This window comes from Acartia tonsa, chromosome 8 (assembly GCF_053477335.1).
Source record: "Acartia tonsa isolate MP-2025a chromosome 8, ASM5347733v1, whole genome shotgun sequence".
Lineage (NCBI taxonomy): Eukaryota > Metazoa > Arthropoda > Copepoda > Calanoida > Acartiidae > Acartia > Acartia tonsa.
Window position 1 is genome coordinate 39593616 of NC_137267.1, and position 27960 is coordinate 39621575.

At 32.6% G+C, this 27960-nt stretch overlaps 1 protein-coding gene across 1 annotated transcript in view; it reads left to right on the plus strand.

Moving 5' to 3' along the window:
- The window catches only part of LOC145326930 (metabotropic glutamate receptor 1-like), a 78376-nt gene extending 57482 nt beyond the window's left edge, over positions 1-20894 (plus strand). The window contains exons 26-39 of the mRNA XM_080170378.1: positions 1916-2017; positions 4531-4590; positions 6157-6201; positions 6426-6486; positions 7016-7086; positions 8241-8272; positions 14300-14369; positions 15220-15328; positions 15769-15881; positions 17425-17490; positions 18514-18582; positions 18869-19052; positions 19511-19584; positions 20229-20894. Of these exons, the coding sequence (XP_080026504.1) occupies positions 1916-2017; positions 4531-4590; positions 6157-6201; positions 6426-6486; positions 7016-7086; positions 8241-8272; positions 14300-14369; positions 15220-15328; positions 15769-15881; positions 17425-17490; positions 18514-18582; positions 18869-19052; positions 19511-19584; positions 20229-20526 (1354 nt within the window). The 3' untranslated portion in view covers positions 20527-20894. The remainder of the gene's footprint in view (positions 1-1915; positions 2018-4530; positions 4591-6156; positions 6202-6425; positions 6487-7015; positions 7087-8240; positions 8273-14299; positions 14370-15219; positions 15329-15768; positions 15882-17424; positions 17491-18513; positions 18583-18868; positions 19053-19510; positions 19585-20228) is intronic.
- The last annotated feature ends 7066 nt before the right edge of the window (positions 20895-27960 follow it).

The following is a 27960-nucleotide window of genomic DNA, read 5'->3' on the forward strand; positions in this document are numbered from 1 at the left end:
ACTTTTTCAATTTTGCTTAGAATGGATTTGTAATATTTTTCTGATTCTAAAGGTATATATGAACGCATGTTTTTTATGTCTGTTTGAGAAAATATTTAGGTCTAAAGTTTTTATTAAACCGAGGTTAAAAAATAGATTTTTTCAATAATTACTCAACAGATTTTTAAAAGTAAGGTGTCAAATTAAAGATCTTACTATTTTTGTTCATACTGGCCATTTTCTTCTTTTATTTTGTTGCGTTTTAGTACCTTAAAACCGACTTAATTATTTTAAAAAAAAACTTAAATTACTTAAAAAATAAGAGGTCTACAAAAAAAAACGATTGCATATCTGAATTCTATGAAAAATTTTTACATCTACTACTTACTAAAAGAACCGACTAGCTATCTTAAATAAAAAGCAAAAAAGTTGATACACCTTCTTTTATGGTTGTAGGGAACTCTCCCTTTTTCTTTCCCTTTTTCTGCCTTTTAAGATGCCTACTGAAGCCATTGGCGTATCCGCTACTTGATAAAAAATATTGACGAATTTTTTCAAAAAAAGAGATTTATTTAATCATGAATACATTTTTGTAAAACACTTATACAATTGCTATAAATAGATTTTAAATCTCATAAAATATCTTGTAACATGTTTGCTCAAATATATGGCTCTTATGTTTATACACAATTTTAAAATAATCATTTAGTTTTTTTATAAGTAATACAACATTTATTAACAGATAAAATAATAATGATTTAGGGTAGCTTCGCTTATCACAAAAGGAAGGGAACCGGAGAGGTGAAGGAGAGGTATAGATTAACAAAAAGTGAAGCTGATTGGAAAGCATAACTTTCTTTTTCATTTTTCAATGAACACTAGAATTGTTTGGCTATTCTATTTTGTATATTTTGACATGTTTACTGAAATGTAACCAAGCTAGGAAATGTGTAAACATTCATGTGTTTTTTCAAACTGGCTTAAATTTTTTTTTAGAGAATTCAAAATCTTTTATATTAAAGACAAAGTATTATCGCAGTTACTCTATGGTTAAGGTTTGTTTGTAGGACCAACATAATCCCTAACCGTCAAGTCATCTACAAACGATTCAAATGCCTTATTTCAAGCCTATTTTATCTACCTATTACTTTTAACTTTCCTATTTCATACTAGTCAGAAGTTGTTTGTAATTCACTAAATTAATTCCATTCGAAATTGCTGAAAATTTTGGATATTTTGTTGTACGCTACTTAAAAACTTGTTTAAAGGGAAGTGGGTAAGGGGTAAGAAGGGGGGGGGGGGGTAAAAGACTAAAGTGGGACAACTTTCTTTTAGAATTGTTTGTCAGAAACACTGTTATTTGTCCCTGATAATTGTATTTTTATGTTGTTTCTGCTATGCTACTTATGAACATATCTTTCCTTGGTTTATATTTCCCAGCGTCTACATTTTTGCACGTTTTAACAATATAAACTTAGAATACAAATATTAAATAGTAAAATTTTCCTTATACAATATTAGGAGACAAACTTTTTAATATATAAATTTCATATCATTGAGGGGAGAGTATCTATATATAATTTACATTATTTTAGTCGAGAATTGAGCTACATAATCTTGATGGGATCTATCTATCTATCTATCTATCTATCTATCTATCTATCTATCTATCTATCTATCTATCTATCTTCTATCTATCTATCTATCTATCTATCTATCTATCTATCTATCTATCTATCTATCTATCTATCTATCTATCTATCTATCTATCTATCTATCTATCTATCTATCTATCTATCTATCTATCTTCTATCTATCTATCTATCTATCTATCTATCTATCTATCTATCTATCTATCTATCTATCTATCTATCTATCTATCTATCTATCTATATATATATATCTATCTATCTAACTATCTCTATATAATATTTAGTCGAGAATTGAGCTATACAATCCTGGTGGGATGTTCCTTTACATTTCTAACATCGTTTCCAATTATACATCGACCTACTGTTTATTCCTGCATTTTAGCAAGGTAAGTTGGTGCCGTCCCTTAAAGTATCTGTAGGGCATTGAACCCACCCCTAACATCTGTGAGGCTTATACCAGCGATGACCTGAAGCTGTCTAACCTAACCAAAATAAACTGACCTAACCTGCCTCAAAGTATTAAACAAAACTAACAACTGCCTTGTTTTCAATTTGTGTTAAAAAAATACCGCAGTGAATACATGCCGGAATATATGGTTTATACTGACTGTATTCGTCATAGCCGACATATATTCGAAATTAATATGTTGTTTTAAATGAATATGCGATATTATTTGTCTAATCTACAGCACTAAATTAATATAGTTATGACTGACATTTAATCGACATAAATTTAACTTAATGACTTTACTCATGTTGATATGATTACTGAGATGAACTATTTTGCAACAGGAGAGAGACAGAAAAACATATCAAATATAATTATAGGCGGGTATATATATGTGTAAAAGTATGGAAAAAAATTATATTTGAACGTTTTTATTTAAATGGTTTTATTTCAACATCTATATATTTAACATAAGATATGTTTTTTTTTAAGATAGCTGTTCAAAATTAGCATTTTTTATGAAAATTATTAAATATGTTGAAAAAACGTAAATTAAAGCAGGAAACTTTAAGTTAACTTTTAATAATATTGAAGTAAAAACGTGGTTTTTCCATATAAAATAACATAAGATATCTCCTTTTTACTTGAAGTAATCTTGAAAAAATGTCTTGTCAAAAGTTTTGTTGATGTCAAGGTGCTCTAAATAGGCTCTTGAAACAATTGTGTCTATTGTATGTATGTATTATGTACTTGGTTATTTTGACAGGGGAAAAATAGTTGTCAATTTAGGTTGCTAACATGAAACTTATTTATTAGTCAGTTCGTTCACTCAGTAGGAGATGAGGGGATGGGGTAATGGGTTAGGATGGAGGATATCGTTATTTTATCCCGCTCAGTATTATTAGAGGACATGAAAATCTGGTGTAACATCCAATTACTAATATATATTCATTCCTTTTTTACTGTAAGTAATCTTGAAAAAATGCCTTGTCAAATATTTTGTTGATGTCAAGTTGCTCTAAATAGGAACTTGATTCAATTGCTTTTTCTGATCAAGACCACTTAAATATATTTTTGATGATGTACTAATAACAATAAACATATCTTTTGTTTATAAATAAAAATTGTTGTTTTGATGACTAAACTATACCATCAAAAGTAATTATATTTTAGTAGTGAATCTATACTTTAACTTTAGGAGGTTTGTCTGTATTTCATTTTCTATCAGAGAAATTTATTTTTAGTAGCGAAGCTACTCTATAATTCACAATGTCCGTCCGTCTGTCCGTCCGTCTGTCCGTCCGTCTGTCCGTCCGTCTGTCCGTCCGTCTGTCCGTCCGTCCGTCTGTCCGTCCGTCCGTAATTAATAAATTGGGGGAAACGTGATTTTCTCGGCTCCTATAAAAGATAGAGAGCTGAAATTTTTTGACAACATTCCCATCATCAAGGAGCACAATTAACTAAAAAACATCAATGGTGGTCGGACTGCTTTTTAGCAGGTTTTAGGCTATTTTTTATATTTTCCAAATTTTCCCCATATCTTTGGTGTTTATGGTCCGATTTTCAAAATTTTTTCAGTTAAAGATATCAAAATTAAATTTCCCGTCATTTGAAGAAAACAACAATGACAGTCAGACTGCCTTTTTGCAGGTTTTTGGCTATTTTTATATTTTTCACATTTTTTTCCATATCTTTGGTGTTTATGGTCCGATTTTCGAAAGTTTTTCAGTTAAAGATATCAAAATTAAATTTCCTGTCGTTTGAAGAAAACAACAATGACAGTCAGACTGCCTTTTTGCAGGTTTTTGGCTATTTTTATATTTTTCACATTTTTACCCATATCTTTGGTGTTTATGGTCCAATTTTCATAAATTTTTCAGTTAAAGATATTAAAATTAAATTTCTGGCGTTTTATGAAACAATGGTGGCCAAACTGCCTTTTAGCAGGTTTTTGGCTATTTTTATATGTTGATATATTTCCCCATATCTTTTGGCATTTTTGGTTTTTTGCATTAACAGTTTCAAAATATTTTTTTCCATTGTTATGTGCATCTAGTATATAATTTACTTTAACCATCTTCATCATACAAAATAAAACAAGGTTTCATGTTTATTTTCTCCAATAAATCTATTATTGATTTTAAATCTACTTTTACGTATTCCCATCCACAATTTTTGTGCTTCGCTACTTATGGATGTTGTCATCCTTGTTTTCATACAAGTGATTTATATTATCAAAGTTTAAAGAAAAAAACTATAAAGAGCTAAGGGGGAATATTTGCTTAAAAACAAATGATTTTACAAAAATAATCTTTTAGTTGTTAAATATCCAAACCCACCTCTTGGCGTACAAAATAAGAAAATCTTATACATACTTATAAATATTTAATTATTGTTTTTGATGTTGGTTATCATCCCTTTCTTTTCAAAAATATTATTTTGTATATTTAGAATTTTGCCTGGTTTATCCATTGCTTTAATCTACGGTGCTTTGGCTACCAAAACAAACAGGTAAACTTTATCAAAAGCGTAGCTTTCCTATATTAAGGGTCAGCATATTAGTCTGGTCGTCCGAAACGGTTATTTAGGCATCGTTTAATTCTCCTTCAGCAAAGAATATAGTAAAGTTCAGATCAGTATCGCAGCTCTACAATCATTAGAAGATTTGGTATTTAATTTTAGACCCCAAAAAATTAATTGATGTATAATAAAATGATAAAGGTACACTTTCTAAAGATGCTTTACTGCTAAAGGAATCATCTCATAATTTAAATTAGATAGTAACATGCCTAAATCATCTAGGAAATATATCTGTCGAGCAAACGGACTTATAGCCGAACAGAATGACAATTACTGTACAAAAGCATCGCTTTCGAAAAGTTAATGCCGTAGGAAAATTATAAAGTTACGGCAAGAAATTTAATTTTGACGATTTTCAAGCTGAGTACAAATAAACTGGGTTTGAAATTTATTATTTTATAGATTTTGTAACATTTATAACATACATACAATGTGTACATATAGAATTTGCTGGCAGGGGGGGGGGGGGGAGGTTGCGTGAAAATTCTACACACACCACAGATGTATAACACTCTTCTAAAATATAAAACTTAAAGAGGAATTAAATTATTTTAATGGGATGTAAATGGAATTATTTTTATTTTAACTAGTATTTTTCAGGGGTAAACAATTCTTAACGTTATCCTCTTAGAATTTTTTTTTCAATTTTGAAAATTTGAGTACAACCCCTCCCCCCCCCCCCCCCGACAACGACGTACAACTATTTGGGTTAGGTTAGGTTTTAGGCTAGTGAGCCGAGCGCTGCGGCTAGGCAGGCAAGGGGGCCGAGCGCTGTGGCTAGGCAGGCTAGGGAGCCTAGCGCTACGGCCAGAGTTCACAGTTCGCTGTCGGGGGGGGGGGGGGGGGGGGATGGTACTCAAATTTGCAAAATTAAAAAAAAATTTTTAGAGAATAATACCCAATTCTTAATTAATATGATGTTCATTTTTTTGCCCTACTTCCCTTTAGCACGCCCATAATAGTATAGAAAATACAATTTTAGAAAAAGAAGTAAAATATATGTTCTCGTTTTAAAATATTTACAAAAACTTGCTGGTTACATAAAATTTAGGTCGAACTTAAAAATAGGCGGATAATAGTTTTCAGATTTTCCTTCACCCCTAGTCTTCTTCACCCTAAGAGGTTTGATCAACCTAATTTTTCATATTTTAGATTTAAAAAGAAAAAAGAAAAAACAATTTAAGGGGGGGAGGTTAGTCGACCCCCTTTTTAATTTTTTTTGGGAGGGTATTTTTCATTTTTTTGGGGGGGTTGGGGTTGGGGGTGTCTCACTCCCCCCCTTTAGAAAATAGCCTAAAACCATCCCAATTCCCTGAAGAGCCCAATCGGTTCAGTGGTTACTGAGATCTTAAGCTTAAGACAGACAGACAGACATCGTACTACTTTGTATTATAGACTATATATGTTATTAGATATTCCCACATTGTTTCTTCTTTTTAGAGCTTCTTATCAAAACAAATAATCTAATATGAAAAATATATTTTTCTTTTATTTTAGAATGGCACGGATGTTTTTACGAGAAAAAGGAAGTTTAATCTCAAGGTAAAAACAAGAATAATCATTTTCAAAGGTCATAAGAATCGGATCAGCCTTAGGAGTACTAGAAGATGGAATGGGAATGGCCAGGGGAAAGTCGACCTTACTGTTTCAATTTTAGTTTATCAAAATGTAAAGAAAAAATTAAGACAATAACGGTTTCTTTGCTTCAGAAAGACAGACAAATAGACATCCTGTTACTTTTGTGAATGTTTTTTTCTATTTTTTAGGCCCAAATTTATGGGAAGTGGAGCTCAGCTACTAATCACTGCCATCTTTATTATGTTTGAGGTATTTTTCAATATTTTTTGTCAGTCCGTCTGTTCATCTGGTATACAACTGGTCTGTCAGTCTGTCAGTCTGTCGGTCATGCTGCAAAAGAAATTTATACATTGATATTGTATTTTATTTCATTAGCTTTTCTTTTTATTTATTGCCTTCTTTATTTTTATGACCATTGAACATCTGTGTGGATTAAGAAATGAATTAAGAAATACTAGTAATCCATCTCAATCCAAGGCTACTTTTTCAAAACAACATCTTTGTAGAGGCCAAATATAAATTTCAAAAACTAATGTTTTTATTATAAATCGTCCTGTAAAGGAAAAAAACACAAATTAATTAATTGTAGATGTGAATCGTATCTTTGCAAAAAATGAGGGGGGGGGGGGTTGGAGATTTATATTATTAAAAACACATACCTATAAACTTTTTGACCTTTAAAGTCTTAAGAAATGACTTTTTAGGCAGTTTATAAAATTTTATTAGCATTCTGATAAGTTTATTTCCTATGTCTAACTAATCATAAATTTCCATCTAGGCAATGGTTGTGGTAATATCAATTGAAATAATTCCACCCAAACCACTTCTATACTATCCATCTCCTACCAGGTAAGTCAGAGATAGGATAATGAAAGATAATTCAATATTTTGATATCTCAAGTGACGGTTTTAGGAAGAAAAGTCTCTAAAATAATGGGCTCTAAAAAGTTTGTCTGAGTGTGTGCCTGTTCAGAATTTTTTTCTATTTTAAAGTGGCCTAAGTTTTCATGAAAAATAATCTTTTTTTAAATTTATGTCTCTTAATTTACTTTGTTACAATTAGATATAATCTTCCCAGTTAAAACTCAAAATATAATAAAGGTCTTTCATTAAATACATTGCTGTAATCAATTCTTACATCTAAAATGAAATCTAGTAAATACTGGTATTTACCAATCTATTTTGTAAAGATCCTTTTACCACATGTCAATTAGTGTGGAAATTATTCGTTACATTCTCTTAAATTGACTTGTGGACCACCCCGGACAACCCTTAAAAACGTGTTCCTAGTGCTCTGCTCTTACGGGGTCCTATATCTGTGGAGCAGTAGCTGGACACTCCATTCCCATAAATAACCTAATTACTGAGGGGGCACGATCTTTACATAACTTTAACCACCGGAGGGTGAGGGGGAGACCCTGTGCTGACTTTTAATTGGGTCATTGAATATCAGCTAATTGCGTCGGAAATATAAACACATCACAGTCGCTACAAAAAGCAGAAAGCAAATTGCTAACAGACAAAAAAGGTCCCCAACACTTGGTTCAGGTAGTTTTCAGTACTTTACATCTATAATTATGCAATCATTTATTGACCCAACTTAAAATAAAGTGTTTGCTCGTGGCCCGGTAGCACTTTAATGAAATGATTAATTATTGGCCCTAATTAATCTTTTTTTAAAATCATTTCATTTTCATTGAAAGGGACTTTTTCATAGAATAGGAACAAATATGTTTTTAAGTAGTGCAAGCAATAACAATAAGTTTTATATGAAAAATAATAAAAAGATAATAGTAAAGTGTTAAGTGAGAAATTCAATATAATAACTCCAAAATGACAGTTAACTTCAATAGTTTTTGTAATTGTCAAGAAATATTGAAATAAATCAGAATAAATTTAAAATAGTTTTTTTTGTAGGACTGACTTACTTACGGCCTCAAGTATTATAGTAGCTATGCTACTAATAATTGATTAAATGGAATTAGTATTACTTTATTTTTTAGAGTGAAGTTGGTTTGTCAGAATAACTGGAAAGGTAATTATTTCTAATTAATAATTCTTCTAAGGTTATTAGCTAAAAATGTCAAATATTTTTCTATCCTAATCGATATGTTGTAACTTGGATGTTGCATCATATTTTCATATACTTTAATATGATAATACTGTCAGCAGGCTAAAATAACGATATCACACTTCCTTTACCACGTCCCCTTTTCTTCTTACTGTATGAACAAAATGGCCAATAAATTAATCCAATATTAGCAACATAAATTGACGACAAATTTTCCCCTGTCAATATATCCACGTATACCATAACCATTTCTATTCATGTCTCTTTCACCTTTTGGAATTCCCCCACCCTCCCCCCCTCTCTCTCTCTCTCTCTCTCTCTCTCTCTCTCTCTCTCTTTTCTCTCTCTTTTACACACGTTATCTCACTACTTCACTCTCTATCTCTCTTTCTATCTTATTTCTCCATATCTATAATAGCGGGTTCGCCCTTAGCGTGTAGGGGCTTTTCCCCAAGAGGTATTTAAAAAAAATAAAAAGTAAAAAGTCAAGTACTACTAGTGCTGCTGCCAGTAGTTTTATGTGAACTAACTTCCCCATAAACAAAAAAATAGGTACCTAGGTAACTAAAAAAATGGGACGGACAGCCAGACGGACGGACGGACGGATAGACATCATTCTACTTTGTATTATATATTTATATCTTTTTCTCTTTTTGTTTTTCGTTTTGCTTGCTACCATATCTTTCTCTCTTTCCATCTGACTAGTATGTACTTTTCTTTTTGAAATTATCTTATTTCATTATTCCTTATTCAAAATTCTCAAATAGCCATACCGGTGGACAGAAAGATAAACCATTTACAAACAAGGTGCTCAGTGGACTGGAGAAAAAAATAAACCCCTAATCTAAATAATAGTAGATAAAATAATGTTTCTCCCAAAATAATTTTACAAAAAGACCACTAATTGTAAACTACAGAAGGGCTAATCTTATGTATCATTACTGGGAATGAACATAAATGAGAAAGACTAAACTACATAACTTTTGTGTCACTTTTGAGGAAGACGCTTCCCTTTTCTCCCATCTCTTTTGAAGAGATTTTCTTCCCCCCCTTCCCTTTTTCTTTTTCCGTCATATGACGTCATATGGAATCGTCTTCCTCAAAAGTGACACAAAAGTTATGTAGTTTAGTCTTTCTCAACATAAATTTTTCGGCTATTGTCTTATCTTTTTAGATCCCTGATATATTTAGCAAATATATTAAAACTATTCTTCCAATATATTTTGCCAAACTAATCAAAACTTTAACTAAGCCCAAGAATTTAACTCACATACAAATTTTAGAATTGCATTTTACAATAGAGTTAAGGATATATATTTTATACTAGCGGCTACGCTCTTAGAGGCCTCTAGGGTCACTTTAAATGTGAGGAAGGGGAACACCTTAACTCGAATTTACATTTTTATTTAAAGTAGAATTAATCAAAAAAATGTTAGTGAGTTTTTTTCCATAGGCGATTTCTTTTGAAAAGGTTGAGGTACCCCTTCCCAAAATATTTATAAACTTTCCCTGGAACTGAAAGATGTTTCACTGTAAAGGAAATCCATACAAGTTCAGAGTTGACTCACTGACAGGCATTCTATCACTTTTATACATGATTATAAAGTTAAACAAGTTATGTGAAAGGCGTGCTTTTTTCCTTTATTGTGTGATACAAAAAACGAATCATAACTTAATATATTAAAAAATGCTTCCTACTGTTGCCATGTTAAGCATGCATATGATATCAAAATTATGATTATGGCAAATGACTGGGCATTTAATCATGCATGGCTCATTTAAACCCATAAAGGACTTCCAGACAAAGTTTGTAATATTAAAATTTTTGTTGATGCAAGATTAGGTCAAATTCGACTTAAATAAGAAAGTCATTAACAAATATTTTTCATAATAAAAGGTTAGTTTTATGCCACTTAGAATGAAGAATTTCATGTCAATTAATATAAGTGACAGAATAATTGACATATAGTCATATAAGAAGCTATATACATAACACTACATTATATTCTTGAATAGTCTAACCTTTCTCAGTCTAATAGTTTAATTTAGAATTATTGAATATTGTATTAGTTTTCTTAAGTCAAGGTTAAATTAAATAATTATATTTTATTCCAGTTGCATTTTATATTGTCTATTTGATATTCAACATTGCCAATTTATCTCAAATTGCCTTGTTGAGCACACAAACTGCCTCCCAATTATTTTGAAATAAATTGAAAATAAAGATAGTGGGTAGGTACTGGGTGATCTCTCAAATTTAAGGCACCGCAGGTATAGTCTTCGCAGGGGTTAAGCAAAAGAGCAAATTTGCGTATCTTTTGTACTCATTTGCGTCATTTCTATCTTAGGAACTTTCTTACCCGTCATCACAGGCAAGGATATCCAAGCATTTTTTTATTTGGGTGGGGGGGGGGTAAAAATATAAATTTTGGGGGGTAATCACCCCTTTACCCTCCCCCCTTTAAAGAAGTTTAAAGAATTTTGATTAGTTGATTCATATAGTTGAGTGTCCAAACTTTTCAACCATATATTGTAACATACAGAAGAGGTTATTTTTTGTATCGATAATGGTTATGTACATCAATTTATCGACCATTGTCTTATTCCTTTAGATTTCTGATTAAAAGGCATACTGTGACTAAAATTATGTTATGTTTTACATGATATGTTTATTGTTTATGGGTATATTCATTTATATCATCAAAATGTTGAATATACGTGGATATTATGAGAGTGGAAAAATTCATTGGTCGGTTCATCCAGTAATAGGGGACAGGATGGGGTAAAGGGGTGGGGGGTATGGGGTTTGGGGTAGGGGTAGGGGATAATTATTTTAGCTCACTACAAGTTTCACTTTATTAGAGTACATGATAATCCGGTGTAAGATCCAATTAGTAATAAATACATTATCACCAATGATTCTGAAATAATAAGGAAAACTCAAAAGGAAACTTTATAATACTTTCTTATCTACCTATCCTGGTTTAAACCATTTTCTAATGAAATATTCATATATTCAAAGAAAATCAACAAAAGTATATATTCCAAAGACGAGAAAAGTTTAACAAGAAAAAGACTAATATTTTTATCTATATTATATGGTTAGCTTTCCTTCAAAATAATAAAAAAAAGAACTTAAAATTGTTAAAATTGCAGTTAATTTTTATGCCTCTTTGAAAAAGGCATATAGTCTTCACTTATCCATCAGTGCAAATTTTGTTTCCTTGTCATTTGCATGACCAAGAGACATCCAAACCAATGATCTCTGCAAAGTTTGTCTGACCGTTCATCTATCTATTTGTCCATCATAACCACTCTAATTTAGGCTGTTTACATAACTAGAAGAATGTTTTGGAATGAGATACAAGGACTTCGCTTATTATTTATTCATACATCTGCTTGTATGTAAGTTTAAAAACCTCAAAAATGGGCTAGTATAGGTAGAAGATTAATTCTAAAATCGTTTAAACGAGTGTAATTAATCAAGGACACTTCGGACGTCCACCTCCCTTCTAATATGCATGTCTGTCGATTTGTAAACCCATCTGTGAATTTTTTTTCTCATAAGGAAGGGGAGGGAAGATTGACATACCCTCACCAAGAAGCTTAAAACCAGTCATTTCTAAACTAAACAGACACCCATACAAAAATGGTTGTTTTGTGAGAACAGTGTTTATTAATCAATGAAGAATTTGTGTTTAATATTTCCATATATCAAATTCATAAGGGAAATCAAACTTATGCTATTATGTGTTTAGACTTTTGGTAGCAATGTTATTCTATACCATATGGATCTTATAGCATGTCCTAAAATTATTTTTATTAAAGCTTAGCAATAGGCGTTGCAAAGACTTAATTTTTTTTACTTTTTAAGCCAATTTTGCATTACTTTTTTGAAAAATATTTTAATTTATGGCGCGCTATCTCCTAAAGTACCTTTTTAGGCACTGTTAACTTACTTGGTCTGTTAGTCTATGGTAAAGCTCTGACGTTTACTTCATTGTTATTCTAGATAGATTTTCCTAATCGATGAGCTCTATAAATTGTCCTGTTTTTGAGCATCTGCACTATATCTTACTTGGTCCATCAGCTTAAGATAAACTTATAAAATTTTGCGGCGCTTTCATGAACCTAGTAATAGTGTCTAACTTTTTATCTTTGTGACGTAACAAAAATCCATCTCTTTTTTAGGGGTTTCCTTTCCCACTCCCCTCTCATCCTTTGATTTTTGTTACGTCACAAAGATAAAAAGTTAGACACTATTACTAGGTTCCGCTTTCATTTGTTTTTCTGATTTTATTATTACACTTAAGAGCTTTGCTACTTATGGATATTGTGATCCTTATTTTTAAAAATAAATTGAAAATGAAATTGAAATTGAAAAAGGACACCTCAAATAAAGATTTATGCTCCCTCCTCTGTTGAACTCATTTCAAAGTAATGATTGGTTGGTTTTTGTGCACGCTAGGTACTTTTAGGGAAAATCCCATCAATAAATTGTAAAAAGTAAAACCTACAATACAATGAGATAATTATCATTTCTATGAATCCATTTAATTTTGACAGAAATGCAGGAATAATGTTTAAATCCTTTGATTGAATACTCGTGTTCCAGAAACCTTCTCTCTAGTTTGACTTTCTATCCATCTTAATACATATTTTTCATTTTGATCGTTTTCTAGCGACTGCAACCCTAGAGGCCTTTAAGGGTACTTCACTTTAAGTTTTGAATCTAAAAGAAGTAAAAAATAATTCGGCAAGGGGGGAGGGGATTGGTTTATAGGGATGATTTATCCTGGAAGGGTAGATGTGCCCTCACCGAAAATAATCATGAACCTTTCCTGGACCTTATACAATGATTCATTGTAAAGGAGAACTATAGCAGAACAGCGGTTGGCGAGATGTTAAGCTACATATCCAACTACAGATTCGTCAATCTTACATGACTAATTATAATATTTCTATTTCATCCATTAAAATGAAAACTATTTGAAGATTTGAAGCTGTCAAATGTGCATATATAATTTGTGAGTGTGTAATCACTATCGCTGAAAATATGTTTGCAACGTGTTTTATATCAATTAAGATATTGATTTATTGTTGCAAAGTACTGGAAGGGGGCATGTAATAATATATGTAGAATAAACGTTGATATCATAATCTATAGAGGTTTGATCAAACAAATTTTTCGTATTTTAGATTTAAAAGAAAAATTTTGAAAATTTTTTTTGGGGGGGAAAATTTTTTTTTTGGGGGGGGGGTTAGTCGACCCCACTATTTTAATTTTAGTTTTAAAAAAATAAAAAATTAGGGGGGGATTTTTAATTTTTTGAGGGGGGGTTGGGGGTGTCCCACCCCCCCAAGAAAATAGTTATAAACCTTCCCGGAACCTATGAGAAGCTACCCTATAAAGGAGAACCTGATCGGTTCAGCGGTTATCGAGATCCTTCGCTACAAACAGACAAACAAACAGACAGACATCGTTCTACTTTGTATTATAGATAATTTAGCTTGCTAACATGGAACTCATTAGTTGGTCAGTTTGTTGATCCAGTAGGAGGGGAGGGTAAGGAGTGGGTATTTTAGCCAACTGCGTGTTTAACTTCATTGAAAATTTTTAAATCTGATAAGTGGTAAATCGGTATTTTAGCCCCCTCTGCGTTTCACTTTATTAGAAAAATTTGATGTAAGATCCAAGTAATATTACATACATTCAGCTAGTGCCATAGTAATATTTACCATTTTACTAATATAAAATTTGCGGAAGTAAATGCACACCTAATTTGTATTTGCAAATCGATATATTTTAATTTGGATGTTGCACTATATTTTCATGCACTCTGATAAAGTAATACCCGCAGTTAGCTAAATTAACGATATCCCTCTCCACCCCTTTTCCCCTCCTACTGGATGAAGGAACTGACTAATAAATTGACGACAAATTTCCCCTGTCAATATATCCATGCATATCTTATATTCATTTATTTGCAGGAATGCTAATTCCATTTGGGTTTGACTTTATCCTTCTCATCATTTGCACATGGTACGCGGTTAAAACAAGGTGAATTAGTTTTTTTTTATTTTAACAAAAATTAGTTATAGATTAATTTAAGTTTTGAGGTACTCCTATGAACTTTATGGCGTTATCCTCTTATTTTTTATTAGAATACAGAGGTTTCGCCCAAACCATTCGCTTTTGATTTTAAACTGAAAACATAAATTGTTATTCTACATCTTTGGTTTACATATTCAAAAGTGAATACATATATTTAGTAACCTATTTTTAGAAGAATTAATTTTGTCAATCATCATTGGGATATATATCAGATTATTGTCAAATATCTTATCTTTTAAGATTCACTGAACAAATACTCTCATCTTTTATTTCAAGTTAAAGAAAGCAAAGTTATTAAAAAGTTTTCAATAGTCTTATTTATCTTAACTCCAAATACTTAAATGGTGAAATTGATTTAACACATTTTCTTTATATAGGCAAAGCTTTTCTATTTTTTGAGTTTGTCCATTCATGCTTACGCCCGAACACTTGCAAAAGAAAGTTCCTAATGTTAATTTAGACATGTTAAAACTTTACACTTAACATGGTAATTCCTTTGACTGTTAGCTACAATTTATAAAACGGAGCACCGCTAAATAGATTAACAATAAGTCTATAATCTAAATTTCTCCCTTAGTTGATTTTTGGAATATTAATTGCTAGGACGACTAGGCATAATTTTAAAGACAAAGCATCTCTGTAATCAAGTCTAAAACCGTTTAGTGCGTCGAAAATTTTGTATCTAATTTTGTGTTTAATAACTCAACTCCCCCCCCCCCCAAAAAAAAAAAATACAAAAAAGCTTTGGCGTTCTTGTGTTGGATTGTTTGTTGCTTGCTTTCATGTATTTTTTTAGAAATGTTCCTGAAAATTTCAACGAGGCCAAATTTATTGGATTTTCCTGTTATACAATTTGTGTTATCTGGGTGTCTTATGTTCCAATTTGGTTTGGTTCTGAAATTCAGGTAGAATCCTACTGGATTATTTTCAAATACTTAGGGGTTAGCTATGTTTATTTATCAAATGATGATAAATGAAACAAACAGCACTTTGATCACTAGACATTTGTTTGTGTGTTCTTATTTTATATTTGAATTAGGCATAGCTTTCTTTCTAAAGGTGGCAATGATACGATAATCTAAAATCTTATATTATTTCAGCTGAGCTGCCGCTTTTTAGCTATTCTTTATTATTCAGCTTTCATCTAAGTGCCTAGTCGGGCACAGAAACACTCCTTCATCTTATTTCAAAATAAATTGAAAACAAGGGATGAATGGGGTATTTTAGGTTGTTGTTATATACTCTAGGTCAGGTAAGGTTTGATTATATTGGGTACTATGTAGACCCGCAGGCCACACATTTATCAATTATATATTCTAATTATATAATATATCTATCTTCCTAGGAGATAGCAACATGTGTCTGCCTGTCCCTGACTGGCTTTGTAACCCTAACCCTGCAGTTTCTACCTAAACTTTATATCATCATGTTTCAACCACACAAGAAAAATGATAGGAGGTAAAAATATAAAACCTATATTCCATTTAAAAGCAAGGATTATTTAATTTTGTAAATCCTTGTAAGTAGTAAGGTATTTTGTTTGTCCACTGAGATCTTCCTAAACTGATTTTACTTTCCTTTTTAAGAAAGCTTCTTCTAGTACCTGGGTTGGTTTTAGGCTACTATTATTAGATTTAGTTTTGGGCTAATTCTAAGCTATTTTAGAGTCTTGAAAAGTCTAAAGCTTTTTTTTCTTCTCCTCTTTCCCCTCTTTAAATACAGAGTCCATCTTTGATAGAAGCAAAGCCGCTATTAAATAACATTGGATATAGAATACGTAGTGGTGAGAGATTCACACCACCCTCATAGTGACTTTACCCTATATTTGAGGAATTTATTAGCAACCTAAATTGAATACTAAAATTACCCTGTCACAATATCCACGTATTCTATATCCATTCAAATAACAAATTTATCTATTTAAGTGTTTATAAATTAATGCTTTTAAAATCTGATAATAAGCAAGACAATACAGCAAATTTACTACTTTTTCATTTAAATTTTAGTTTAATTTAATCAAATGAAATGAATACCCTCCTCCCTCCTCTTGAAATAGCTGATAACTAATGAAATGTAAATATTTCAAATTCAAAAGTTTTAATTCGCATGATTATTTAATTTTAACTTTAGCCTAGGAAAGGGATTCATATGAAACAATTTTTTAATTGATGTGAACAATAAATCTTTGTGTGAAATTCGCTTCTAGAATAGGTGTTCTGTGTGAAGCTTTTTATAGTGCCTATACAAAAATGACGTCATACTTGCCTACCATTGGTCGATTAAAATGTATACTGGTAAGCCATTGGTAATTTATTCTGTGTAATGGCCTATCATTGTTCATTTGTTTTAAGGTATGACGTCAGTTTTAATAACTTCTTCTGTGTTAAAAATCAAAATGGATAGAGGCTGTTTATTCTCGACTATTCAATTTGAGGGAAACCGCCCTTTTTCTTTCTTTCTTGACTATGAATATGATTATCTAACTGCATAAAATATAAACTATCTTTAAAAACCGAGTTATGTAAAATTTATTCAAATTGAGTAGATCTTAGGATAATTCCTACAAATTTTCCTTTCTTTTAGATAACTTTATATCAGGGCTCGTCAGCCGCCCGTCTGCCGCGTGTTAGTCTTAGTAAAATCGTCATAGTATAACTATAACTTCAGCTGGATGTGTGAACCTGTTCTTAAACATCTTTTGGAAAACAATTTCTGTCACTCTTAAAGTTTTGGCTTAAGCGCGGCTGTGGCGCGACTGCCAAGCTCTGCTTTATATCATTTCATAGAAGAAGTGCATATTGTCTTTAATTAATAAATAAAGGGGAGCCTAGGCAGGTTTTGAACTATTTTTCAACTTACTTTTGACATATTATTTGAACTTCAAATTATTACAAGAGCACAGGCTGCACTTTTTTTCGTGACTTTGAAATACGTTTTATGGTTGAACGGATTATCAATATATCTGATTGCCCATCTATATTAATAAATCTATTTTTTTTAGTTTCTTCACAACGTGTAAAGGTATTCGGTGTCATGTTGGGGGACAAGGAAATTCTATCAATTCAAAGTAAGTAATTTTGGGTTAAATTCAGGGAGGAAGGGAATATTAGACTGTATTTTTAACTGGTACCCAAAGTTTTATAAACTCATTTAAATGTTGATTGATTGTTTCAAAATAACAGTGTTAACATTTTCAACCAAAACTTCCATTTATAGGAGGGATACTTTTGTTTATCATATTGGAAGTGTACATTAATTCATCTTAGATCCTTGTTTATACAGTGTGTTTTTTTTATGAGAACTTTTTTGAAAGCAATTTTACCCCACTTATAGTTATCAGAATTTAATGATTAATGGCTTATTTTCTTCGTTTTTTAAGGGAAATTATGAAACAACCAAAAAAATTACAGTTTTTGTTGAAAAAGTACAGTAAAGTTGAAAATTAAAAACTTAGGTGACAACATCTAAAAATGGTTTTAGCGCATTTTTCTTATGCTCAAATCTTCTACCCTTTGCAAGAAAAAAATTGGATTTTCAGTAGTCGACTTTGGGGGGCCAGTACTTTCTCCCTGATTGAGATATGGCCTTCAAACTTTGACCTATTCTAGGACATGTCCCCAATAATATCTGTATAAATTTATAGCTCTATATCTCAACTTTGAAGCGTTTTGCAGCCATTCTTGCAAAAGGTAGAATATTTGAACATAAGAAAAATGCGCTAAAACCATTTTTAGATGTTGACACCTAAGTTTTTAATTTTCAACTTTACTGTACTTTTTCAACAAAAACTGTAATTTTTTTTGGTTGTTTCATAATTTCCCTTAAAAAACGAAGAAAATAAGCCATTAATCATTAAATTCTACTAACTATAAGTGGGGTAAAATTGCTTTCAAAAAAGTACTCATGAAAAAAAAAACACACTCTAAAATACCAAGCATAACTACATTCATTTTAACGAAGCTTTCAAAAATTTAAAAAAAACAATAAATATACTTATTCTCTAAGACAAAAATAAATACATAGTTATTCCTTATTGTCTATCAATCACCTTTAAAAGAAGTCAAAATTAACTATTTCTTTATCATTTTAGTAAAAAAGGAGAGAACCTGTTACAGCCGTGGGCTTTGGTCAAGGGAAATTTAGGCAATCTAGCTAAAAAGTAAGAATATTAGATATTTGACTCACAGTATTATAAACAGCTTTCCGCGGAGATTAAAATGAAAATTAAAACCAGATTTGTTGGTACTAAGAGGCGGAAAGCCCGGTGTAACAAAAAAGGTATACATTTTATGATTTTTTATTTTATTATTCGTAGAAAAGATTCTGCAATATGATGCTTAACATAATTTTTTAGTATAGCTGTTTTATTATTGTATGTGTCCAGAATAATTTATATTTGATATTATATTCAATTACATATATTTGATATTAATGTTATCTTTCAGACAAGTAGGTGCAGGAAGGCTGGCTACCCAGGCCTCCAGAACAGACAGTGTACAAACTATGTTGGGAGCTGGTGGCAGCTGTCAGCCAGCTAACCGGGTGGTGTCCCTCCGCAGCAAAGTTACACAGACGGACAATATGGTTCAGATTGCTGAACAGCAGTGCTGTTGCAATTGCAGCCAAAAGGTATCATTTAAATGATATGTTATTTCATGTGTGATCTTTAACTTGTCTCCTTAAGATTATAGAAAGAGGGGGGGGGGGTGGGGAGAAGTCGACCTTCAATTTATAACTTTACCTTTAAAAAGAACCGTAAATTTTTTTAGGGGCGATTTCTCTTGGAAGGGAAATGGTTTAATTTCCCAAACTAGTTTTACATTTTAAAAAATATATGAGAAGCGTTTTTTTAAATGAGAAACATATCGGTAAAACGGTTAGCAAAGTCCTTACACATACACACAACCACACACACACACACATTATAGACATCCTCTTAATATTATATGACGATCTATGTGTGTGTGTGTGTGTGTATAGCCATAGTTTCTTAGTGTTTGGACCTAAGTAGTCATGAGGAGGATCTTTGTACATTGCATTGTACATAGGTATATGTATATTTTAAATATGTAAATTTATCTATCCAGGAGAGCCCTGAAACTAGCAGAAAACCTGTAAGAATTACAACTCCTCACAATCAAAAGAAAAATGGCCTCATTAGGTTTTTATTAAAGTCTAGACATTACACAAAAATTAGATGAATTAATATTAGAGATCTTGTAAAGTAATTGTACTCTACAAGTCTTCCTAATATGTTTGTCTGTCCGTCAGTTAGTAACTATTATAACCTGTCAGGCAAATATTACCCTACTGACAACCAACTTTTTTTTTCAAAATAATTTATTGAAATTCCTTTTTAAGGGACCATTAAGGAATATAAATACATTTTACAATTCTCATTTAACACTCAAAACTATCTCTATTTAAGAAAATGGACGTTTTTTTCGTAATATATTCTGTATGATATTGTTTTTAGGGAGGGGGTGGGCGTGGGGGGTGGGAGGAGGTTAATGCATGAAAAGGAAAACGGGGAAAATTGAACAGGAAAAATGAATTTTTATATTTGTTCTTTGTTCTTTGGCATCGAGCAAAGTCTCTAAGGGATTTTTCAAAAAGTGAAGAAAAAATACTTATGATTATGTAGGAATATTTTCTCTCATATGTATTAGTTTTAAGCGATTAACAGCCTTCCCCAAAAATAGCCTAAAACTAATCAGAAAGTTTACCAGGCTTCTTTTTAATTAAAAAATAATTATTATAAATATTTTTTTACTTTCAACTTTAATAAAATTATAATATAAATAGACTTGATCCAACATTTATAACACAAGACCAGCAAAAATTACTTCAGATAACATTAAAAGATGAACCAGAATTAAAATTAGAAAATCCATCAGATTTAAATGAAGAAAATCCGCAAAGCAAAAATGAAACAGAAAATCACGAAACCTCTGAGCCAGCTGTCATTGAGGAAGGAGAAAAAGAGTGTTTATTAAAAAGAAATTTATCATTGATAACAGAACAAAATAGCTTAATACTCCACTCCCAAGATCATAAGGAGGAGATTATTATTTGTATCAATACCCCGGATATTTGGTGTTAATCTTTATGTGTAGTATAGCTTTATCCCAGTGAATTTGTGATTAAAGTAAAAAAAATTGTCATATTAATATCAAAATAGCTATATACCTTAAACAAAAGTTTTGAATTTTGAAAAGTATATTTTGAAAAAATATAGCATTATTATTAGCACAATTAAATCAAATCGAGCTTAGATATTTAATTTTAGGAAAAATCAAATATTAGATGTAATGTTTTTATGATTAGAGTGCCTTCACTTCTGCATATTACCACATCCAATAGATATATTAGATCTAGATGGTCATACTCAAAAGGAAATTCTAGCATACAAAAAGTTTATTCATTCTCTTATTTGCATTTAAACACTTTTAGGTGCTTATTAAATATTGATTAATTGGCATAAATTATAAAAGTTTAAACTTTTCCAAACTTAATGTCTACTTAAGTGGTATTTTAGTTTATCATAATGTGATATTTATTTCAAAATACCGTCTATTGTCTTATCTTGTTGTGTGGTACATATGCGGAAGTGAATTCACATAGTTTTTTTTCTACCTCCCCTAATTAGAATTCTATAGACTGTATGTATAGTTTAATATAGAATAATTAAAAATCTTTTTTAAAGTATGGCTTTAAAACCGATTAATATACACTGGATTAGAACTGGTTCTCAGCAATACTAAAAATTCATGTATAGCATCGTATTACAGACACTTTTCATGAATATAAAAAAATTAATCATAAAGTTAAGCTGTCTATAATACGTTGCGATAAATCTTTATCAAAGTTGGTGGATCAAAATGTTTTTTTTTTTCATCAAAAATGTTTGATTTAACCAATTTAAAAATAATAAGATTTGCCATAACTCTAGTCTAAAGATTTGTTTTATACTTTGTACCTGATTAGTACAATAGTCCCTTATACATTTTTAAAAGCAAAGTTTTTCTACATTTATTGTTTGCCTGTTTGGTGATTCCTGTAACAGTTGAAAACAATTTAGAAAGCAACTCTATAATCATAACCAGAAAGTCCGTACATCCAATTATGAAGTTAAAACTATTTAAGATTTTTTTTCAAAATGATTTTATATATTTCTTGATTAACGTTATTTAGAATCCAAGTATGATTCGGTATAATGTTATAGGCGAAGCATCTCTATAATAAAATCAATTGGGCAAGTCTTATACAATTTCCTTGCCTACTTCACTTTTCCTTCACCTTTCATAGATATAAAAGAACTGAAAGAATTAGGAAATTAGAATTTCTTCCTACGCTATTCTAAGAAATTTTTATAGAATTTAATCCAATGTTGCATATTGAATGCGCTGTTACTTTGTTTTCCCGGTATGATCTGTTATGTTTCGCTTTTATGATTGTTGTCAACCTTTTTTTTCAAATATTTATCTTTTCTTAAATTTCTAGCGAACAATAATTTATTTAACCTTTATAAAATTTATTAAAAATCCAATTGATGTGATGTTATATGTTAGTCAAATGTTCTTTTGTAATAAATTAAACATATCTATATTTCTTTTTTTAATCTTTTACATTTTCACGTGTTCTACCAAGCTTAGACTAATTTTGGCAAAGAAGAACTTTAGAAGTTTACAAGTGGCTTTAATATCGGTAACTTTATATGTATAAATCAAAATTTGTCGTCCTTATTACTTATTCTATTTTCTGTTTTCTGTTTTCCCTTTTCTCTATTATTATTCTTTAATTCTCTTTCTTTCTTTCGCTCAATGTTTATCTTATAATTTCAAAAAAACTTTGTTACTAAAAAATTATCTCCCTCATTTTTGCTTTCTTTCTATTTTTCTCTCTCTATCTCTTTCTCTCCCTTTCTCGTACTTGCTATCTCGCTATTAATCTCTCTCTCTCTCTCTCTCTCTCTCTCTCGCTCGCTCTCTTTATCTATCTACCTATTTATCAAAAATCTTTACTACTAAACAATTATCTGCCTTATTTTTGCTTTCTTTCTATTTTTCTCTCTATATCTCTTTCTCTCCCTTTCTCGTACCCGCAATCTCGCTATTAATATCTCTCTCTCTCTCGGTCTCTCGGTCTCTCTCTCTCTCTCTCTCTCTCTCTCTCTCTCTCTCTCTCTCTCTTTCTACCTCTTTCTATTGTCCTCACACTTACGGTTTCAACTTATTCTTTTCTATCTTTTCTCTATCTATATCTTTTTCTTTTCTACGTTCAAATTTTTATATCTATCTTATTTTTTTTTTAAAGCTTCGCTACTAATCAATGACATATCCTTGATTTGAGAACAACAAAAGAGAAAGAGCTAGAAAAGTAAAACAAACTAAACTAAACAAGGATGACATCATCAATAAGTAGCAAAGTTAAAAATTCTAGATGGACATGTGCAAAAAAAAACATTATATTTGATGAAATTAATCACGAATCCTGTTATTTATAACAACGAGAAAATCTAGGAATCCTATAAGCATAATTATCTTAATGAAACTGTGTGAAAATATGTAGAATGTGAACTTTTATAATCTCTGAAAATTTCAGTTGTCTATCTTGAATAGGAGCGTTTCCCCCTAAACATTTCAGACTGACGGACGGACATTTCAAAATATAGAGTTACTAAAAAGTTTTAAACTATTACATACATGGTGTAAAAGTTGTTAAAAGGTTGGAAACTAAGATTATTATTACATTATAATGTTGGTCTTTCTAATGGTCTTCGGGATACTCTATAATTAACTTTGTCTGTCTGTTTGTTAGTCGGCCATTCTGTAAACATTAATAATGTACTTGGAACATTGGTATTTCTTCAAATGGCACATTGAATTTTCTTTGTTGCTATTAAAGACCGACAGTAATTTTTTTTTAGAATATTCTCCTTACCCTTTATGAATGAGATATTCTCATCATTTCTATATATTTTGTCTAATAATATTTGTTACTTATAATTGTTATTATTCTTGTTATTTTATTTTGTATTTCTGTACAAGAAATACATAATATTTTTCTTAGTAAAAGGAACGTCAATGAAAACAAGAATGACAAAAACCTCAAAATCTTCACAACTATTTATTTTTAAAAGCAATCAAGAAAATTGAATTATTTATGAATAGCCCTGATTCTCTTTAGTTAGGATTCAGAATAATATAACCAAAGAAAGGTGAAAAGCATCTGCACAACAGAATTAAGGCTCAGCTATGTACCTTTGATAGCAGCCAAGACAATATCATTTCCCAAAACAATTAAGTCCAGTTTATACGCAGAGAATGTATGAAAATAAATATTTAATTGTACAGAAAGAAAAAGATAAAAGTAGAAAAAATAAGAATCTTAAGAAAAGTAGTTTTCTAAGCATATATGTGAATAACAAAAAGTTAGTTATGAACAAGTTTGTTTCTTACTCTTATTTTTCCCTATGACAAATACTTATATTTTGTCATTTTTATTAAGATTCTCTATGATTAGGACTGTCAGTCTGTCCGTTGGTAACTTTGTTAAATAGATACAAAGATCTAAATGGTCAAAATATCCCTATGATTCGTCAAACTTTAAAGGAAATTTCCATGACATCGCTCCATATGGGGCGATGATTTTAATTGATCGCCTCTTATGACATGGGGCGATGTAATGGCTCCTTGAAAGGAGCGATTTAATAGCCCCTTATAACAAGAGGCGATGTTATGACTCCTTGAAAGGAGCGATTTAATAGCCCCTTGCCCTAAGAGGCGATTAAATGATCCTTTATCGCTCCTTTATCGCCCCTTCTAAAGAGGAGATGATATGTCCTCTTATCCCAAGGGGCTATTTAATTAAATATCGCCTCTTCATGGCCCCTTCACTATTATATATATCTTAGTCCCTTGATGGCCCCTACATCGCTCCTACATCGCCCCTTCATCGCTCCTCCATCGCTCCTTCTCCAAATTTATATTACATTGTACTTTGATGGCCCCTACATCGCCCCTCCATCGCTCCTACATCACCCCTTCATCGCTCCTTCTTCAAATTTATATTACATTGTACTTTGATGGCCCCTACATCGCCCCTCCATCGCTCCTACATCGCCCCTTCATCGCTCCTTCTTCAAATTTATATTACATTGTACTGTGATGGCCCCTACATCGCTCCTACATCTCTCCTTCATCGCTCCTACATCGCCCCTTCTCCAAATTTATATTACATTGCAACTTGATGGCCCCTACATCGCTCCTACATCGCTCCTCCATCGCCCCTTCATCGCTCCTTCTCCAAATTTATATAACATTGCAACTTGATGGCCCCTACATCGCTGCTACATCGCTCCTCCATCGCTCCTCCATCGCTCCTACATCGCCCCTTCATCGCTCCTTCCACAAATTTATATTACATTGTACTTTGATGGCCCCTACATCTCTCCTCCATCGCTCCTCCATCGCCCCATCGCCCCTTAATAGCCCCTTACCTTAATTTATATAAAAAAGCCCCTACATAGCCTCTCCATCGCCCCTTAATAGCTCCTTACCTTAATTTTTATAACATAGCCCCTACATAGCCTCTCCATCGCCCCTTAATAGCCCCTTATCTTAATTTATATAACAAAGCCCCTACATAGCCTCTCCATCGCCCCTAATAGCCCCTTACCTTTATTTATATAACAAAGCTCCTACATAGCCTCTCCATTGCCCCTTAATAGTCCCTTACCTTAATTTATATAACATAGCTCCTACATAGCCTCTCCATCGCCCCTTAAAAGCCCATTACCTTAATTTATATAACATAGCCCCTACATAGCCTCTCCATCGCCCCTTACCTTAATTTATATAACATAGCCCCTACATAGCCTCTCCATCGCCCCTTACCTTAATTTATATAACATAGCCCCTACATCGCCCCTCCATCGCTCCTACATCGCCCCTTCATCGCTCCTTCTTCAAATTTATATTAAATTGTACTGTGATGGCCCCTACATCGCTCCTACATCGCTCCTTCATTGCTCCTACATCGCCCCTTCATCGCTCCTTCTCCAAATTTATATTACATTGCAACTTGATGGCCCCTACATCGCTCCTACATAGCTCCTCCATCGCTCCTCCATCGCTCCTTCATCGCTCCTACATCGCCCCTTCATCGCTCCTTCTCCAAATTTATATTACATTGCAACTTGATGGCCCTACATCGCTCCTCCATCGCCCCTTAATAGCCCCTTACCTTAATTTATATAACAAAGCTCCTATATGGCCTCTCTATCGCCCCTTAATAGCCACTTAATTTAATTATATAACATTGCCCCTACATAGCCTCTCCATCGCCCCTTAATAGCCCCTTACCTAAATTTATATAACAAAGCTCCTATATAGCCTCTCCATCGCCCCTTAATAGCCCCTTACCTTAATTATGTAACATAGCCCCTACATAGCCTCTCAATCGCCCCTTAATAGCCTCTTACCTTAATTTATATAACATAGCCCCTATATAGCCTCTCCATCGCCCCTTAATAGCCCCTTACCCTAATCTATATAACATAGCCCCTACAAAGCCTCTCCATCGCCCCTTAATAGCCCCTTACCTTAATCTATATAACAAAGCTCCTACATAGCCTCTCCATCGCCCCATAATAGCCTCTTACCTTAATTATGTAACATAGCCCCTACATAGCCTCTCCATCGCCCCTAAATAGCCCCTTACCCTAATTTATATAACATAGCCCCTACATAGCCTCTCCATCGCCCCTTAATAGCTCCTTACCTTAATTTATATAACATAGCCCCTACATAGCCTCTCCATCGCCCCTTAATAGCCCCTTACCTTAATTTATATAACATAGCCCTACATAGCCTCTCCATCGCCCCTTAATAGCCCCTTACCTTAATTTATATAGCATAGCCCCTACATAGCCTCTCCATCGCCCCTTAATAGCCTCTTACCTTAATTCATATAATCCTTACCTTAATATATATAACATAGCCCCTACATAGCCTCTCCATCGCCCCTGAATAGCCCCTTACCCTAATTTATATAACATAGCCCCTACATAGCCTCTCCATCGCCCCTTACCTTAATTTATATAACATAGCCCCTACATCGCCCCTCCATCGCTCCTACATCGCCCCTTCATCGCTCCTTCTTCAAATTTATATTAAATTGTACTGTGATGGCCCCTACATCGCTCCTACATCGCTCCTTCATTGCTCCTACATCGCCCCTTCATCGCTCCTTCTCCAAATTTATATTACATTGCAACTTGATGGCCCCTACATCGCTCCTACATAGCTCCTCCATCGCTCCTCCATCGCTCCTTCATCGCTCCTACATCGCCCCTTCATCGCTCCTTCTCCAAATTTATATTACATTGCAACTTGATGGCCCCTACATCGCTCCTCCATCGCCCCTTAATAGCCCCTTACCTTAATTTATATAACAAAGCTCCTATATGGCCTCTCTATCGCCCCTTAATAGCCACTTAATTTAATTATATAACATTGCCCCTACATAGCCTCTCCATCGCCCCTTAATAGCCCCTTACCTAAATTTATATAACAAAGCTCCTATATAGCCTCTCCATCGCCCCTTAATAGCCCCTTACCTTAATTATGTAACATAGCCCCTACATAGCCTCTCAATCGCCCCTTAATAGCCTCTTACCTTAATTTATATAACATAGCCCCTATATAGCCTCTCCATCGCCCCTTAATAGCCCCTTACCCTAATCTATATAACATAGCCCCTACAAAGCCTCTCCATCGCCCCTTAATAGCCCCTTACCTTAATCTATATAACAAAGCTCCTACATAGCCTCTCCATCGCCCCATAATAGCCTCTTACCTTAATTATGTAACATAGCCCCTACATAGCCTCTCCATCGCCCCTAAATAGCCCCTTACCCTAATTTATATAACATAGCCCCTACATAGCCTCTCCATCGCCCCTTAATAGCTCCTTACCTTAATTTATATAACATAGCCCCTACATAGCCTCTCCATCGCCCCTTAATAGCCCCTTACCTTAATTTATATAACATAGCCCTACATAGCCTCTCCATCGCCCCTTAATAGCCCCTTACCTTAATTTATATAGCATAGCCCCTACATAGCCTCTCCATCGCCCCTTAATAGCCTCTTACCTTAATTTATATAATCCTTACCTTAATATATATAACATAGCCCCTACATAGCCTCTCCATCGCCCCTAAATAGCCCCTTACCCTAATTTATATAACATAGCCCCTACATAGCCTCTCCATCGCCCCTTAATAGCCCCTTACCTTAATTTATATAACATAGGCCCTACATAGCCTCTCCATCGCCCCTTAATAGCCCCTTACCTTAATTTATATAACATAGCCCTACATAGCCTCTCCATCGCCCCTTAATAGCCCCTTACCTTAATTTATATAGCATAGCCCCTACATAGCCTCTCCATCGCCCCTTAATAGCCTCTTACCTTAATTTATATAATCCTTACCTTAATATATATAACATAGCCCCTACATAGCCTCTCC